The following is a 17377-nucleotide window of genomic DNA, read 5'->3' on the forward strand; positions in this document are numbered from 1 at the left end:
GGGTGTGGTCCGCGTGTTCGGTGCGTGTGTGGAAGTTGTTGCGTGCCGTTCGAGTCGCGTCTTACCACTCAGTGGAACAAAATGTCTTTTCCCGCTCGTCGCACGGATCAGGCGGAGACGCGTTTACGGCCAAAAATGCTAAGCTCCTCCTCTCTCACCTTTGGGTCGACAAGTGTAGTATCGTAGGGGGTGCGTTTAAACAATCGCAGCCAGTGTACCCATACCTCGCAACAAGTGGCCGGGAAACTCGATTCCTGGGGAAACAGAAGGGCGAGAATGCGCTCAACCTCCACATCATATGCGGGGTCATCCTGAGTGTGTGTGGCCGAGCAGCCAAGATGTTACCCCGCCGGCCCCGTGTCTAGCACTGGTCCCCCCTCTGTTGCCGTTGCTGCCAATGAAGTACCAAAAACCATATAACCGGCAAGTCCTGGCGGCAAGAAGACCTGAACCGGACCACTGCCTTGTGATTTTGGACGAGCATTCAGCTCTACTTACAACTTGGCCATAGGGATTCAGGAGAGCAGTTGGATCCGTTACGCAACCACTGCAACAGCAGTAATGGAATCTCTGTCGGCAATGGAAGAGTCTGTCCTGGAATGGTTTGGTGCGTTTGCCTCAATCGATGATAGATATTCTTGCCATTAATCTACACAAGGCGCGACGACGTTCCGGCTTCGTACCAAGGGCGTTACGATTTTTCTCGATACTTGGCTTGAGAAGCCATCAATACTACCATCGTATTTGTCGGTTGATGAAGTAAAGGAGGCTGATTATATTTTCATTTCACATGCGCACTTTGACCAGTTAGTACCACTAAGATTTTCAGCAAATGGCCCGCCGTACTGATGAGTCTTGACATGAAGCCTCCCCGGCGCCGATCGTATCGCCATGAAAACCGGCGCTATAGTCATAGCAAACAACGAAGCGATCCACCTCTTGAAAGAAGCCGGAGTCCCAGAGCATCAGCTCCTAGCCGTTCAGGGAGGCGAGCGTATCCCGCTCTTCACACGCGAGACTCGCGACAAAGCCAACTCTGATCCATCGCTCCTGGCTCCCAGCCTGCCCGGTGCGCCTAAGCGTCCACTGCACCCGCTTGCCGCCCTTTCAGTAGATGTTTGGCCATCTCTACACTGCTTCATGCCCGAAGATCATCCCGAGGTCATCGACACAGCAACAGTCTACAAGGGCGTCGCGAACCCCTACAGCTGCAGTCTTGACATCAACATAGGCATGCAATACGGCCTTTTAAGGATGGGCGAGCTCATGCCAGCCGAGAAGATGACACCGGGTCACCGCTCCTTTGTCGAGTACGTGAGCGATCGGCGGCGGAACGTCTTCTCGCACAGTGACGGCGGCCAACTAATGTTCAACTTGATCATTGGTGACAAAGCGCTGCTATGGAGCGCACATTTGGGGGGATACGAGGGCATCCTGCGAGATTTGCTGCCGAAACCTGACATAGCCATTCTAGCCATTGCGGGGAGAGCGAATCTCAACGGCCGGCCTTTTGACGGCTCTTCAGCTGACTTTGCCTCGATGAAGGTAGAGTGGTTAGGGCGCCCACGTGAGGTGATCTGGTGCTTGCACGACGAAGCGTAAGTCCTTTACTATATCCTCCCAAAGTAAGCCCGATAAACAACGTTCTGCGCGTTGTGTATACACAAATGATGATTGACTTGTTTGCATAGCTGTATTCCGCCATGGCGGATTGACACCGCGGCAGCCACACGTGCTGTAGAAAAGAACGGCAAGACAAGGGTCTTGTCGCTGCCTCACGCTGAACCTATTGTACTGAATATATAAATGCCCTAGCACTGGATTTGGTGTAGAAACTGAGGCTCCTGAAATGGGTTTCTTTACAACTTCTTCAAATTGAGATCTTGGTATCCGGACCGATCATCCTCTTCCACAGTGTTGCACAGTAGAGCTAGAACCTGTGACACAGATAGTTAGTTTGATTACGTATTGGTTCAAAATTCTTGCTCAAGTGCTCAAGATGTTTATCTGTAGAGTGTCGCGCAGAGTTCTCGGACTCCAACTGAACGCAAGATTAGGCGCTTCCCAACTTGTTTCGCCAGAAGATCCTTAGATATTCCGTCAAACCTGTTCCACGTTCGGAGTTAAGCCCACCCCGGTACGTTTTTGTCTTGTTCCGGACAATGATGGCGAGGGTCGGTTTTGCCCAGCGCAACCCCAAATTTCTACCCCACACGGCCCCGTCGGCTACATGATATACATTAAGCCAATCTGTTCTTGGTGGGCGTCGATAGTACTCCAAGACAATACTCCCTTACCACTACGGTGTCCCGGCCCAGGATCCAGTGTGTTCCCTCCCTTGATTCCTAATTCTCGTGTCTTGGTGTTGGTGAATATATTGTACGTTATATTGATAAAAATTGTGCCGTTCCGACTGGGAGCTCTTGTCATCTTCCGTCTTTCAAAACGCAAGATCACCAGGTTACGCACTTCTGGAAAAGGCAAATTCCCAAGTTTCTCCATCTTCAGCTTGACCTCGTTTTCACCCTTGTCGATTCCTTTTCCTTCTTTCTCACGGAGGAGTACGTCTTGGCGAGGTTCCTGCTACAGATTCTCCACCCTCACTGAATCGAGACTCATTTCAAAGAGAGAGAAATAAAAACCATTTCTCCATCATGTCCCATACTGCCCCCGGTGATGCAGATTCCAGCGATGCCAAGGAAGGTCCCCATATCGAAGCGGAGGGGAGTGGGCAGTCTGTGCCCACTGCAAACGAGTCCGACTATCCTGAGGGTGGTCTCTCCGCGTGGCTTGTCGTCATTGGGGCTTGGTTTGGCCTGTTTTGCACTTTTGGACTTGTTACCTGTGTTGGCGTCTTCCTTGAGTACTACCAGACTGGACCGCTGGCTCGGTACAGTGCAAGCACCATCAGCTGGATTACGAGCTTGCAAGTGTTCTTTCAAGTTGGAGGCACAGCAATAGTAAGCACTACCATGCTTTTCCACATCACATAGACATGCGATCTGGCTGACGCGAGAGGAACCCTTTCCTGCAGTGGGGGCGATTCTATGATTCGTACGGTCCCCGTTGGCTACTTCTGATCGGGACACCGGTCTACTGCCTCCGATTGATGATGCTGTCATTGTCAAAGGAGTACTATCAGGTCCTGCTCTCGCAGGCTGTCTTGAGCTCTATCGGCTCCGGCGCCATCTTCACGGCCTCGTTGACCTCACCAACATCATGGTTTAGCAAGCGGCGGGGGACGGTGTTCGGCATCGTCAACTCAGGATCATCTGCCGGCGGCATCGTCTTGCCTATTATGCTATCTCGGCTATTCAAGTCAATCAGCTTTGCCTGGACTTTGAGGGTGGTTGCTTTTATGTTCTTGGCATTCTGCGCGGTCTCATGTCTACTAATCAAATCCCATGTCCAACCGAAGCCGCGGCCATTGAGGGTGGCTGATTATCAGCGTTGCGTCCAAGAACCACTTATGCTTCTAACCATGGTCGGGGGCTTCCTCTTCTTCTGGGGAATGTTTCTACCGCTGAGCTACATTATCATCCAAGCGCAGGCGAATGGTATCTCACCCGAACTAGTCCCCTACCTCTTACCCATAATCAACGCGGTCAGTCTCGTTGGTCGCTTGGTGGCAGGCGCACTCGGCGATTTTATCGGTCAATACAACTGCATGCTGATGATCGCGGCTTTTACCGGCATATTGACGCTCGTGCTGTGGATCCCGGGCAGCGACAGCACAGGAGCCATCATCGCATACGCAATTGCGTTTGGCTTCGGCTCTGGCGGCTACGTTACCATCTTCCCGGGCTGTGTGTCTCAGATCAGCCCCATCAAAGAAATTGGGACTAGGATTGGGCTTGCTGCGCTCGTGAATGCGTTTGGCGCGTTGACAGGTAGTCCGCTTGGCGGCGCTTTGATATCGAATAAGACTGGCAGTGGTAACAGCTTTCTCGGCCTGCAACTGTTCTGTGGATCCACCATGGTTGCTTCTGTTTTTGCCTATGGCGCTGCTCGTTATCTACAGGCCGGATTCAGGTGGACGAAGGTGTAGCCTAGGTGGCTGAGCGGAGTTCACGTCGCTACCGAGATATTTTGAGAACCTTCCTCACAAGCTCACGATTCTCTCCTTCCCCGCTTTTATGGTGTATATATGGTAGTTCGACATTTTGTAGATAGGGAACATGACGAATTAGAGGCTGTTTGCCTTGGCTGCCGCCTTTTCATCCTTGACTTCAGGTGATTGGATTCGATCATTGTGCACGACTGTATCTTCACTAGGGAAATACACAAGTAGTATGGCTAGTTAATGGACAAAATTCAAACCCTATCAACCGTGTCATGTGAACCTCAACGAATCACCCGTATGGGAAGATCGCGACGTTTCAAGCCACATATGGGACTCCGCTCTAAGACCAGACAGTACGATCGGCATATTTACGGCAGTGGCACGGTGTACCAGAAATGGCTCATTCTTGATTTGGGGAAGTAGGATTCTCAGTCATCTCCGATCATGAAATAGCTTCTTGTGAGTTCACTTGATGATTGGCCTTTAACTCGACGTCCAATGGTACACATGCCCGGCAGCGTTTTCTGATGGTATTTCCTCCTAAGGAAGCTCCGGAGCGTCATCCTTCGGCCTCCAACCAAACAGCCTGAGGCAGTTCATGAATGCACCAAGCACGAATAGTACCACGCGAAGCCCAACGATGATTGCTCTCCCCTTCAAGCTATCTAGGTCCGGTAACTGGTGCTCACCGTTAGCCTGGATTCATTCTTTGGTTTCAAGGGGGGAATTGAACGCCTCCTACCTGCTGGCTGTTGCTTTTCTTGACCCAACTGAAGGCTCTTGGGATCATGGCATTCTCGAATCTTGCTAACTGGGTACAAACCTGATCATCCGTCAAGCCACCATGCAACTCGTTCAATTTTGCGAGGTCCAAGAGTGGTCCTAGTGCGTCCGCCGTGTCATGAATGGCATTGTTGGCTCCCATGCCCCTCGAGGGCAGCATCGGGTGAATCGCGTCTCCTATCAACCACACTCGCGGGTTTGCGATCGCCCGGTTCGACCCGGTTTCGTCTTGCGCCAAAAGTCTTCGTCTCCAGTCGACTGGCGTGTCACTTTTGGCGTATCTCCACGGGGTAGTGATGAGTGCTTCCTCATCCACCGCATCCACGAGCTTATGGAAGTCCGGATGGAAGCCTGCCTCAGTCAGCTTCTGCCGCATAAGGGCCTTTTTGTCGCGGACCTGCGGCAGTTCTGCTGCAGAAGGCCCTGTCGTCCATGATACGCCGAGAAACAGCGATGCCTGCTCCTCGTCGTAATTTTGTGGCTTCAAGTCCGAGTCCTGTGTATGTGAAGCTCGGGTTTGAGTAGACATGTTATCGGGTAGATACGCCGCGGCAAATACCATGGCCTTCGAGTTTCCCGTGTAAATGGTGCCCTTCTCCAAAAGCTGCTTTGGTAAGCCCTGGAGAACAGGCCACGGTAAGTGGCATTTCCCTATGAAACCACCACGGCCCGGTTTGTCCTCTGTGACGATGTTGTTCAAGCCAATTTGCCTGTTGGTCCGGCTCCCGCTTCCCTCTGCTGAAATAAGCACGTCGCACTCCTCCTGAGATTCGTCGTCGAAATAAACTCTGATCTTGCTCTGCCCACCTGCGTTCCCTCCCAGGACCTCGTACCCGACATATTTCTTGCCGTATCGTATCACCTTTCGCTCACGGAGCGGGCCCTGGAGGAATTCGCGAAGTCGGCTTCGTGCAATGGGAGCGCTCTTCTCGTATATTGGCGCCTTACTCAGGTCCACCAAGACCTTCAGGTCAGAGGAGCTGAAGATGCAGGGCGCCGATGCCACCACGCCGCCTGACTTGCCAAAACAGGGAAGCAAATCGGCGTACTGCTTCGCAGTCAGGCAGGCTTTGAACCCCGTGAGCGCATGCGCTCCAAGCCGAATCTGGTAGCCGCCTCGCTCGGAACCTTCCTTGTCGCGCTCGAAGATTGTCACGTCTATCTGGCCGTCGGAGTTGTTGATTAGGCCATTTGCCAGGCACGCGCCGGCGAGCCCGCCACCGATTATGATGACGTCGAGCGGCGCCATCGGCTGCGATAATCAAGGTATTTGTCTGTTTGTCTCGTAGGATGATTGGAGCAATAATATTGAGAGGCACGGCTGCGCGAACTATGAGCGACAAGGGCACCTTTTAAGTCACCTCACTAGACTAGTCGATTCAAGTAGACTGAAGTTTGGGCGCGGCCTGATGGATGACACGGTAGCCAAAACCAAGACATTGCCGGAGAGTGTAGGAGTTTCTAATAAAGTATGGTATAGACTCCCAAACAGGCGGCCGGAGCATCGCACTTTCATTGCCAGTTGACCCCCTATTTTGGGCTAGTACCCCGCCGGCACGGTGGAGCCACGAAACCCGATTGTGGGGGTGGAGAGCAGAGCACCCAGAGTTCCGCTCATCACTTATCCCCACTTGACCGCTGGGATTCAGAGGCGGGACACACAGAATTCCCTTTGCTCGTCTACACACGGCAGGTCGAACATCACCGGTGGAGGCTAATAGTGGATGGCCGATTTTCCGATTTCGGAAGTACTGGCGTAGTATTGACCTGCCAGGGGTTCCCTGTCAAGTCGCACATCACTGCGGACGTCGTTAGAATTCCCCTCCCTGTAGCCCGCATGTGAAACACATGGTTGGATGCTGCAAGATACGGCCTATCTTAAAGCGTATATAAATAATGCCATGGTTAGGTTCCTGTTAGTTGAGGGCTTTAAGATATAATAACATATAAATAGACTAAGGTGCTAAGGAATAGTAAAAGCCACAAGGCATTTTTATCAGCTATATTACGTCCTGATAATCCATCTTTCCTTTGGCCGGCCATCTTTATTGCTTGCTGAGCAAGGGGCGTGGCATGGTATAGTGAAGCTAATGCTTCACACGGGCAAAGTAGATGTCAAGCCCAGGGATTGAATATCTCTCTGCTCCTTAATGCTTCTGTTAATTCATCGTAATTCCCCAAAGTACCCAACAACCAAGACATTCAGTATAAGCAAGAGATATATCGGCCGTATGGTCTTTGCCTGGCTTCTTCTTCCCTGCCTCATAGCTGTTGAATGGCTGGTCTAGGGCATTCGCCCGGGTGCCGAATATGTCCGACCGCTAAACATTAGGAAACGGCGATGGGAACGTCCTTGTGCACCTCCTATTGCGCTTCCACAACGCCGTCACCGTCCCACGTCCTGTCTCGACGAGGCCGCGGATAGACCAGTGAACAATCTAGCACAAACCCCATTCTTCAAACTCTCACCAGAGCTTTGAAACACCGGTGAGCAGAAGATTCCCAATTATCATGCTCCACCCCACATCTGGCGGACTGATAAAAGGCTCTGCAGCAGACTTTGTGGAGTGCAGAATGTCAGGGAGAACTCTCGAGTTATGGCGCATGAATGGTGCCAACCACCAACCGCTCGAAATGGTAGTGTTCAACGGCGTTCCAATAAAGACGCCCCGCGTCAGCATATGGTTATCCCATATTCTCTAGGTATCGGCAAATGTTAGTGCTTCTTCCATGCCCTACCATGTCTTAGTCTTACTGCAGCGCAGGTATTCTGAAAGTATTGGTCTACTTTATATTCAGAATAAGCGGATTTTTGATGACTAGCGCTCACTTACTGTCCTGCCAACAGTAATTCCTACGCACCGTTTTAAGTCAATCCAATTTATTTCTTTGCTGCTGTGCTTCTTTTGTGACACTAGCATAGATTTGGACACTTGAAGCTCATTGCCCTGGTTATGCGCATTCTTGACAACTAGGTTGCTGATGATATCGCCCGGTGAGATTCAAAGTCACCGTCTCCCCACCTTTTCGAGCGGTGAGCGGACTCGAGGTCCCAGACAGCGACCAGGATGCCAGATACAAAACAAAAGAGCAACAAGCGCGATGGGCGCCATTTCGAGACATGCAAAGTATACCTCGTGGGTTGACAGGTTCCCACCTAACCCTTCTGCCGTCTCAATGAGGCGGAAAATACTCCGCATGTAGATCATGAGTGTAGACATGGAAAAGAATACGCAAAAGACGTGAAGACCATGTTCTTTTATTGCCCGGCGAGCTCGGAACTCGAATGTCGCCGTCAACAGGACGAAGATACTAATCGCGAAGACTTGGTATGCGAGGCCTGCGAGAAGAATGTTGTTTGCCGTCGTGGGATCTTCCTGCCGAGACTGTTTCACGCCAATGAGAGAGGCGCCAGCAACCTGCACAATGGTCGAGATCGCATCCGAGGTGATGAAGAATGCGAGGATAAACGTGGGACGAAGCGGAGAGTACTCATTCCCCAATCTTGCGATCAACGCAGATAGAATCGTATATACGCCCGCGGCGAGAAACACCGGCGCAGTGACGATGAAGAAGTACTGGATGATGAAGTAAATAAGGTTATACGGATTCTTCTTGGCCGAGAGACTGCGTGCGATGTACCCGATGATTTCGAAGACCAAGCCCGTGGAGAACGTCAGCCACCACCAGCTTCGGTATTTCCAGGTTTGCACGGTGTGAGTAATGAGATGCAAGAAAAACCATGCTGCCGCGAATGCTGCAATCGCAATCGAGGGCGTGTAGCCGTAGATGATGACACTCGTGTCGTTCTCGCCACCGGGATTGGGGAAGTTCGGGTCTACATAGCCGAATGACCGAGCTATTAAACAGTTAGCCATGTGTATGCTAAAAGCCGTTTATCGCGGTGAGCTTCACATGGATCAACATACCGACAACATCTCCCACGCCCATCTCGTGCAGCGGATGGAAAGTTGGGTAGATGATTATTGCCTTGTCGCACCGAATGTCAACCGGAGGCGATTTCCTCGAGACAAGAGCTGCATCGTGAGTATTTAACCGTGATGCCTCGCTGTCTCCGCATCCTGATTGCGCACCTCGTCAGTGGCGTCATGGTGAAATGATAAATCTAAGCGAGGCTGCTAAAGTAGGACTGTTCAGTCAACAACGCGTCTAATTGGCTAGGAATGCATGACATTCCCACTCCCAAGCCTTGGCCCGGACTCGATCCTGTTTCAATCACCAATGATCGAGCGGAGGAGCGTCTGGTCATGCCAAGCGAACACCGCCATCGCCCACATGGCCCTCATGATTCGAGAGTTGCGAGTCAGTTGTTCTTCTAAGCGAGCCCTACATCAAGTCTCACTTCGACAGCAGATTGAGTGAACGTGGAGATAGTAAAAGACTGGTTCAAGGCTAATTAAACGTGTTCCGGAACTATTTTCCAGCCAAGTTCCAGAGACTTTGGACTTTGTTTCCACATGCTATTCATTATGTGATACAAGAACTATCAACGCATTATTATTATAGATAAATAATAATAGTTCGTACTATTATCCTTTATTCAGTCACTCAAGAGGCATTGAACCACCCTGGCCCAGACGGCAACATTTCGACCTACCTGTCCAGTGCGTCATTTAATACCGAGAAACCATGACATCTCTATAAATCTCCTTCCAAGGCCCTGGTCGAGCCACATTCCGCAATCGTCCCCTCCGCCGGGCTATCCTGCAGACTTGAGCGCGCTTTCCATGATCAGACATGGAGGGAAGCGTGCCTAAGCTACATGGTGCGCCTGGTGGGTTGGGCAATCTGCCTTGGTATACGTTAAATGGCTGTCAGGGGTTTCCAGAATGCTTGGCGGTGTCGTGACACCATTCGTGATGCTTTAGCAGGAATTATATTTCTTCAAGAAGATGCTCTAGGTACGGCCTCTATGTGTGGCGCTAATCTAGCTCTTGCCCTCATGCCCCTTCCGAAATAGACTAAAGGAATATCACATTTGCGAGTCATTATGCACGTTGGTCATTGATGATGTTTTTGCTGGAGTCAACTAGAGAAAGGGAGAGACATGAACTGTAAAGAAGACATTTCGCGTAGTGACATGTGAGCTTCTGTAAGTCGTCCGATCCTCTTCCGCGTAGTAATAATACATATGCAGCATAATTAGGCAATAAGACAAGCGCACCGAGGGGTTCTCTAGCCCGTGCGGCCTTCAGGCATTGGATACTAATAAGCGATATATATATAACGGATGAGTTGGTATAAGTCTAGTCAAAATTTTCCCTTCCATTACGAAAATATAAAACCGAATTTATCACTCGTGGTTGACGTATCCCAGGGCAAAGTAGAAGTCACTTCAATTCCTCTTTCTTTTCGCAACGCGAAGATTTATTACTCGCATCCAGTGGAAATGTCATCAGTATGGAGCCCGAGACCAGAGACGGGGAGACTACTGGTCATCATTGCGTGTACCAAACTATTTCCCAATGGCTACGCTAGCAAGTCAGTGATTTGTCGGCCTGTTGTTAGGAGGCTTGGCCTGAAACCTTGAAGTCTGAACTCAACGCTCCTTGAACAAGACCCCAGGGACTTGCTCCCGTGAGCTGGTACCTGAGCCCTGTCGCACAAGCATTCAAAAACATCTACGAACTAACATGCATTGTACCTGCGTGGAGGGGTCTGACTGCCAATAAGAAAGGTCTGGAAGTACAGACTCCTAACAGCTCCGCCTATAGAGATGTCAGAAAGCTGCAGGCGGGTAGTATGAGTATGCAGGGGTAGGGGAATGTTGAATCCTACATTTCCTACCGGAAAAACCGTCTCGGCCCAAATGACGCGACTTTTCGCTTGGAAGGAATGAGCCCAGCATACCAAGTTAGCTGCCTTCTATGAACGACAACAACAACAAGCTTCGAACCATGTCCAACGCGCGTAGTAGGGTAGAGCTCGAGTCGTTAAAGTTATAAGTAGATGCGATGGTCACGCGACTAATTATATTTCGACAAGCGACAAACGCCAACTCGACAACAGCGGCAATAGCAGCAACACGGTCGACCCCAGCCCATTGCCCACTCGGCATCTGATCCAACTTTTCTACACTCTTTAAACCTACCATTTACTTCTCGTGTATCTATAATACTTTAACAGAAGAGCATATACGTACGTCATCCAAGCCTCTCGCCAGCATCCAATTTTCTTAACCTTACTTACCATTCCCATACTAAGCTCACCCGTCCAGTACCATTAAAGATGCGCATGCTATCCAACGCTACCCTAAAAGCCTTAACCGCCCTTTCCGCTGCCCTGCTCATCCCCACCATCTCCGCGGCCCCCAACGGCCGGTGCGAAGTCGGCGAAACCTGGAGAGACTTGAAAGACTGCCACGGGTTCTTCGAATGCGCGGCTGGTGGGATCCCCGTCCGCAAGGTCTGCGGGCCCGGTACCGCGTACAGCCCGCATATCGGTGTCTGTGACTATGAGTCGAAGGTTCCTACGTGTCGTCGCTCTGGTCACGGGAAGGAGGGAGATCGCCACGGTCATGAAGATGACAAGAAGAAGGACCGTCAAGGCCATGGAGGAGATGACAAGAAGAAGGGCCATCAAGGCCATGGAGGAGATGACAAGAAGAAGGACCAGCAAGGTCATGGAGGAGATGACAAGAAGAAGGACCGTCAAGGCCATGGCGGAGACGACAAGAAGAAGGGCCACAAAGAGCATGTAGGAGATGACAAGAAGAAGAACCGTCCAGGTCATGGCGGAGACGACAAGAAGGGCCATCAAGGTCATGTAGGAGATGACAAGAAGAAGGACCGTCAAGGCCATGGCGGAGACGACAAGAAGAAGGGCCACAAAGAGCATGGCAATGACAGGAAGAAAGAGAATAATCATGGCTGGAAGCAAGGCTATAAGATATCTGCCAATGAGGAAAAGCAGGATGAAGGCAAGTGCCATGTCGGATCCGCGTGGCCCGACAAAGATGACTGCCGCAAGTTCTGGGAGTGTGCTGCTGGCGGCATTCCTGTCCGCAAGTCCTGCGGGCCTGGGACTGCGTATAGCCCGGAACTTGGGGTCTGTGATTATGAGTGGAAGGTTCGGTCCTGCCGGCGCCATCATAATAACGATGACGAATGGAGCGCCCATGGCGAGGGTGGTCAAAAGGACAGTAAGGAGGGTGAGAAGAAGTGGTAGTAGCACGGTGAATCTTCCGCTAACGACGATAACGAGAAATAAGCAGAGCATAGCCAAAATAGCGATGAAGAACGTGACAAAATCTCGCAGCACGATGAATCGTCTCGTGGCGACGACCACTAGTGGGCTGAGCATGGCACTGCTCCTGGATATTAGACCACTTTCATTCTCTGGAATCAGGATGGAGCCTTGAAGGTTCCGTGTGATTCTCTCCATCTTTGCGGATTTTTCCGTTTCTCTATTTTTATTATTTGTAATACTGTCGAGACCAGGTCTAGTTTTAGTTATTGGCCGTCTTCATACTAATCAAGGTCGGAATGCGTTTTTCTACGAAGAACTCTATGATTCCACGTATTTATTGAAAGGCCGACTAAGTCACAGTAGTGCATGGTCCATGTAGCCATATATACCTGTAATCCTAAGATTGCAAACCCCAGACGCATGGCTTGTAGACACTTTCCAACCACGACAAATGCGACTTAAAGTTCCTGTCTGCAATCAGACCATGGACTGAAGAGCCATGAGCCGGGGACTACACTAAGCTTCTTGTTCTCTTTGGGCTATTCTTTGATCTAGTTATTTCGAGCTAATAGTGCGAAGTGTTAGCGGATCTTGTAGAAGTCGCCCTCGAAATTTGCGTACGTTAGGGGCGATATATATATATGTGGTATCAATGTGGACTGAATACCTCTAATTTTTGTTTTCTTCTAGTTTCTACTACTCTCAGAAGACTCATTTATTCAATCAAAGGGAAAGTATCATCTCTGAACCTAACCATTAGCCACGTATGGAGCCCAGGGGCAAATGGCCGTCCCACGGTTTCCTCCCGGTTGAATCCCCACAGCCTCTTGATCTCGGCTGTTGATTGGCATTCACTTGGAAATCGATCTTCGGATGCCACTCTTTTCAAAATTTTCTTCCCGCTGGAACCCCGAGGAAGCACCGGAGTGAAGACTTACAAATCGAGGCTCAGGCCAGGTACAGTATCTCAACTTCTCGACACCCTAAAGTATCTTTCCTTTCCACATCTTGTACCATCACGCCCACGGCCCATCACAATGCCATCGCCTCTCTTCACACCCCTCCGCATTGGCAATGTCCCACTGCAGCACCGCGTCGTCATGGCGCCCCTAACGCGCCTCCGCGCAGACGCCAACCACGTCCAACTCCCCATAACGCCAACCTACTACGAACAACGCGCCTCGGTTCCAGGGACACTCCTCATCGCCGAAGCAGTCCAGATCTCCGCTGCGCACGGCGGCTGCCCCCACCTCCCTGGGGTCTACACAGAGGCCCAGATTGAAGCGTGGAAGAAGATTACGGATGCAGTCCACGCCAAGGGCAGCTACATCTTCGCGCAGCTATTCGCACCGGGACGGGCCGCGGACCCCGAGACGTTGAAGCGCGAGGGAGGGTTTGATTTTGTTGCGCCGAGCGCTGTACCCATGGACCCGGCGAGCTCTAGGAATGTTCCGAGGGAGATGACCGAGGTTCAGATCCAAGGCTGTATCGAGGACTTTGCTACCGCTGCGAAGAACGCTATTCGGGCTGGATTCGACGGTGTTGAGGTACATGGTGCGAATGGGTATTTGGTCGACCAGTTCCTGCAGGATGTCACGAACCGTCGCTCTGATCGGTGGGGAGGCAGTGTACCCAATCGCGCGCGATTTGCAGTGGAAGTCGCGCGTGCGCTTGTTGAGGCAGTTGGAGCTGAGCGTGTTGGGTTCCGTGTTAGTCCCTGGAACACCTGGCAGGGGATGAGGATGGTTGATCCCGTGCCGCAGTTTACATACCTTGTTGAGCAGCTGAAGGAGCTGAAGTTGGCGTACCTGCATATCATCGAATCGCGTGTCATCAATAATGTAGATACTGAGAAGACTGAAGGTATCGAGTTCCTTCTCGATATCTGGGGCAAGACCTCTCCAGTCCTCGTGGCAGGTGGATATAACCCGCAGAACGCAGAGGCAGCATTTGAGGAGTACCAGAACAACGACATCGCTGTTGTCTTTGGTCGACACTTCCTGTCAAACCCGGATTTGCCATTCAGGATTCAAAAAGGACTTTCTCTGAACAAGTACGATCGATCGACGTTTTATGCAGCGATGAGTGAGGAGGGATATGCGGATTATCCATTCAGTGCTGAATTTCTGCAGCTGAAGAACTAGATTAAGACATGACGCAAGCCGGACTTGATGTACCATAGACATAGACGAAGACTCATTATAATTGGAATACACTCAATAGAACTATATACAGGAAAGCTTGAAGTGATCAAGTTATTAAACCAAGCTTGCTTAGGCTAGTGAAAATTGGCAGATGCCTGGGGACAAGCTCCTTAGGTGACGCAAGCTCCGGGTTTCGTTCCGGGGATTCGGGTGCCATCCCGAAGCCGGGCCCGATTGTTCGGAGCCCATTGGAAAATGCCATATCCCACCTCGGGTCCACGCATACCGTGAGCGGTCAATTTCCGCAGGTGTCCGGAATTACCAGTTCGGTCCGAGTCCAGTATCCACCAAGAATATACGCCTTGGCCCTTGAGACCCTCCCGTGCCCTAGGACCAGCCAACCAGGGTGGCTTACGGCATGGTTTATCATGACCCAGGTCTATCGACAGCCCCTGAACGTCCCCGTGGGGATGTGGCCCACCAGAGTGCGGAATTGAAGGGCTGTGGGAAGGGAAATGGCATTTTAGGATCGGTGGAGGTCCTCTATAATACTGCTTCGCCCGTGGTGCAAGGTTCAAACTGTGCAATACCCAGGCTTTCCTCTTTCTGACCACCATTCCCGCACCACTTGATCCGTGTTGCATCAATTGAGACACGAAAATGTCTTCCCCAGAGACCCTCAGGGGCAAGGATTCCCAGAGAGATCGATTCACATGGAAGATGTCGCTCCCACGCCACCACAAGAACCATTAGAGCAAGACTCCTACATGATGGAGGACCCTGCCAACCCGCGCAACTGGCCTGGGTGGAAGAAGAATGCCCAGATCCTGATGGTGGCATTCCACTCCATGTCTGCGACTTTCGTCGCTGCGGGTATCATCCCCGCGTATGAGTCTCTGGCAGAAGAATATGGCATTACTGTGCCCCAGGCCAGCTATCTCACCTCCGCGCAGGTGGGTACTCACATACCCATCCTATGTTTGCCTATTGCAGTTCGCGGAGTACTTACTGACCTTTTTTTTTTTTTGGCTTTCTAGATCCTTCTCTTCGGAATCGCCCCGTTCGTATGGAAACCAATTACCGCAATCTACGGCCGATACCATGTCTTTTTGCTCTCAGTCTCTGGGGCGATGTTGTGCAACATTGGCTCTGCCCGGTCCACCACATTCGGCGCCCAAATGACTGCCAGGGTCCTCGGCGCGATTCTCATCTCGCCACCATTCGGTATCGGCAGCGGCGTGATTAACGATCTGTGCGAGCCGGAGCACCGGGCCCAGAAGCTGGGCTGGTGGACATTGATGCTGACGCTCGGAACGCCCTGTGGGCCCTTCATCATGGGCTTCGTGACGGAGCATATCGGCGTCGAGTGGATCTTCTGGATTTTCACCATGATCAACTTCGTCCAACTGGCCCTCTATGTCGCCATTGGCGAGGAAACTCTGTATATCCCCCCGGGACAGCAGCGGAAGCCAAATGAGACGGTCAAACGCGGATTCTTCACCAAGTTCATCCCCAGACGCATCGACCCGCGCCCCCTGCGACCCCGCGAGTTCATCGAACCGCTCTTCCTCTCGCGCCACCCCCGCATCCTGATCCCTGCTGTCGCACACGCCGTCGTCTTCTGCTACGCGAACATCGCCCTAATCGTCGAAATGCCCATCGTCTTTGGCGAAAAGTTCCACTTCACCGCGCAGCAAATTGGCCTGCAGTTCATCGCTATCATCATCGGGTGCGTCCTGGGCGAGCAGGTCAGCGGGCCCGTCTCCGACTGGTTCCTGGTTGCTTTGAAGCGAAGAAGGGGGAGGAACCTGAAAGAAGGAGAGGGAGAGAACGTCCGCGACGCGGACCGGCTGTGGCTCTCGTACATTGGGTACGTAACGGTTGTTGCGGGCTTGCTCGTCTGGGGAGTCCAGCTGGAAAAGGCGGACAGGACGTGGAATGTCACGCCCTGCGTCGGCGCGGCGATTGCGAGCTTTGGGAATCAGGTTGTTACGACCATCCTCATCGCGTTTGCGGTCGATAGCTACAAGGAGCGGGCGACGGATGTCGGTGTGTGCATTAACTTGTATCGCCAGGTTTATGGATTTGTGAGTTTTATCTTCCTCTTGTTGTTCCTTCCCTCCTTCATGTCATTGCTTCTCGAACTCGAACTCGGACCGTGTGAGATCATCAGCTAATGATTGATCCTGGCAAGATCGGCCCGTTCTACTTTCCTGACATGTTCGAGACGCTCAAGCTTTCCGGTGCAGCAGGTGTCATGTGCGGGGTTGTCGCTATCGCTGCTTTGCTCCCCACTGTTGCTATCCAGTTCGCGGCTTCGCGGTCCAAGTAGTTTTCTACGGCAAGACACGCTTTTTTTGCCTCGAGGATCTAGATTAGAATAGACTGTATTGGTATAGTTGCACTTCGCATCCTGAAGGTTCACGGTGTGATAATTTATGGTCGTACCCTAGGTACGATTCGTGCCAATTCGGACCGCTATATGCGGCCCTGGGCCACAAGGATTATCAATCAAATGCAAACGGAGAATATAATACATCCTGAGTATACACCTGAATGTACTTTGGGCACCTCGGTTGTCCATTAAAGCTTCACAAAGATTCCATTTTATACTATACCATGCATTTTTCGCTATGCTGCCCTGGCCCAGAAACTATACCAAGCAGCCTACTACTATCCAACTATAAATCTGCGTTAGACCTGATTGCGTGTATTGTATGAGGACAAGACTGTACAACCATGAGTTACCCAATTAGAACTCGTTATCCTACATATCATTTCTCCTCCGGAGCTGCTAGGTATTATCATAACTTCTGGCCGCTTACTGGGTATGGCGAGTCGTTAGGATTGTGGTAGACTATACGCTTGGTGCAGGAAGCTCTGCCATCATTAACCAAGATTTCGAGGGGCCTCGGTATTGCCGGTTCTGGAAGTACGTCTTGCCCTCGGAGCTGCTACTCCCTAGGTTGGTTCTACTCCACTCACGCTTTACTGATAGAGCGTTTCCCTTGAACTTGGGATACGCTCTGTCAAGCATAGGCGCAGGTTGATAGTACCTTGTATAAGTGGATTATTTGTAAATAAAGAGAAGAGCGAAAATATGTACCGCATTTGTGTCGCTTGCTATAAATATTATGCTACTCCCCGCGACAACCCCTGGTTTTGTAACTAGAATAAA

At 51.2% G+C, this 17377-nt stretch overlaps 7 protein-coding genes across 7 annotated transcripts; 5 read left to right on the forward strand and 2 right to left on the reverse strand.

The window, feature by feature from the left end:
- Positions 1-579: 579 nt before the first annotated feature.
- Positions 580-1806, forward strand: BJX68DRAFT_276015 (MBL fold metallo-hydrolase; the record flags this gene model as incomplete). Its single annotated transcript, XM_071047980.1, has 4 exons — positions 580-607; positions 659-806; positions 867-1598; positions 1692-1806. 4 exons carry the CDS (start codon positions 580-582, stop codon positions 1804-1806), a joined length of 1023 nt encoding a protein of 340 aa, XP_070898681.1.
- Positions 1807-2654: 848 nt separating this feature from the next.
- Positions 2655-4048, forward strand: BJX68DRAFT_255483 (major facilitator superfamily domain-containing protein; the record flags this gene model as incomplete). Its single annotated transcript, XM_071043045.1, has 2 exons — positions 2655-2960; positions 3035-4048. 2 exons carry the CDS (start codon positions 2655-2657, stop codon positions 4046-4048), a joined length of 1320 nt encoding a protein of 439 aa, XP_070898682.1.
- A 555-nt stretch (positions 4049-4603) lies between these two features.
- On the reverse strand, positions 4604-6095 carry BJX68DRAFT_276016 (FAD-dependent oxidoreductase; the record flags this gene model as incomplete). The annotated part of the gene is made up of 2 exons (XM_071047981.1): positions 4604-4741; positions 4806-6095. 2 exons carry the CDS (start codon positions 6093-6095, stop codon positions 4604-4606), a joined length of 1428 nt encoding a protein of 475 aa, XP_070898683.1.
- A 1689-nt stretch (positions 6096-7784) lies between these two features.
- On the reverse strand, positions 7785-8797 carry BJX68DRAFT_276017 (RTA1 domain-containing protein; the record flags this gene model as incomplete). Its single annotated transcript, XM_071047982.1, has 2 exons — positions 7785-8705; positions 8776-8797. 2 exons carry the CDS (start codon positions 8795-8797, stop codon positions 7855-7857), a joined length of 873 nt encoding a protein of 290 aa, XP_070898684.1. The 3' UTR covers positions 7785-7854.
- A 2298-nt stretch (positions 8798-11095) lies between these two features.
- BJX68DRAFT_267150 (uncharacterized protein) lies at positions 11096-12157 on the forward strand (the record flags this gene model as incomplete). Its single annotated transcript, XM_071045724.1, has 2 exons — positions 11096-12017; positions 12081-12157. The coding sequence occupies 2 exons, from the start codon at positions 11096-11098 to the stop codon at positions 12155-12157; spliced, it is 999 nt and encodes a 332-aa protein (XP_070898685.1).
- An 894-nt stretch (positions 12158-13051) lies between these two features.
- BJX68DRAFT_276019 (alkene reductase) lies at positions 13052-14199 on the forward strand (the record flags this gene model as incomplete). Its single annotated transcript, XM_071047983.1, has 1 exon — positions 13052-14199. Exon 1 carries the CDS (start codon positions 13093-13095, stop codon positions 14197-14199), a length of 1107 nt encoding a protein of 368 aa, XP_070898686.1. The 5' UTR covers positions 13052-13092.
- Positions 14200-14912: 713 nt separating this feature from the next.
- On the forward strand, positions 14913-16701 carry BJX68DRAFT_276021 (major facilitator superfamily domain-containing protein; the record flags this gene model as incomplete). The annotated part of the gene is made up of 3 exons (XM_071047984.1): positions 14913-15152; positions 15237-16286; positions 16394-16701. 3 exons carry the CDS (start codon positions 14913-14915, stop codon positions 16529-16531), a joined length of 1428 nt encoding a protein of 475 aa, XP_070898687.1. The 3' UTR covers positions 16532-16701.
- Positions 16702-17377: the final 676 nt, after the last annotated feature.

This window comes from Aspergillus pseudodeflectus, assembly GCF_044049435.1.
Source record: "Aspergillus pseudodeflectus strain CBS 756.74 chromosome Unknown BJX68scaffold_23, whole genome shotgun sequence".
Lineage (NCBI taxonomy): Eukaryota > Fungi > Ascomycota > Eurotiomycetes > Eurotiales > Aspergillaceae > Aspergillus > Aspergillus pseudodeflectus.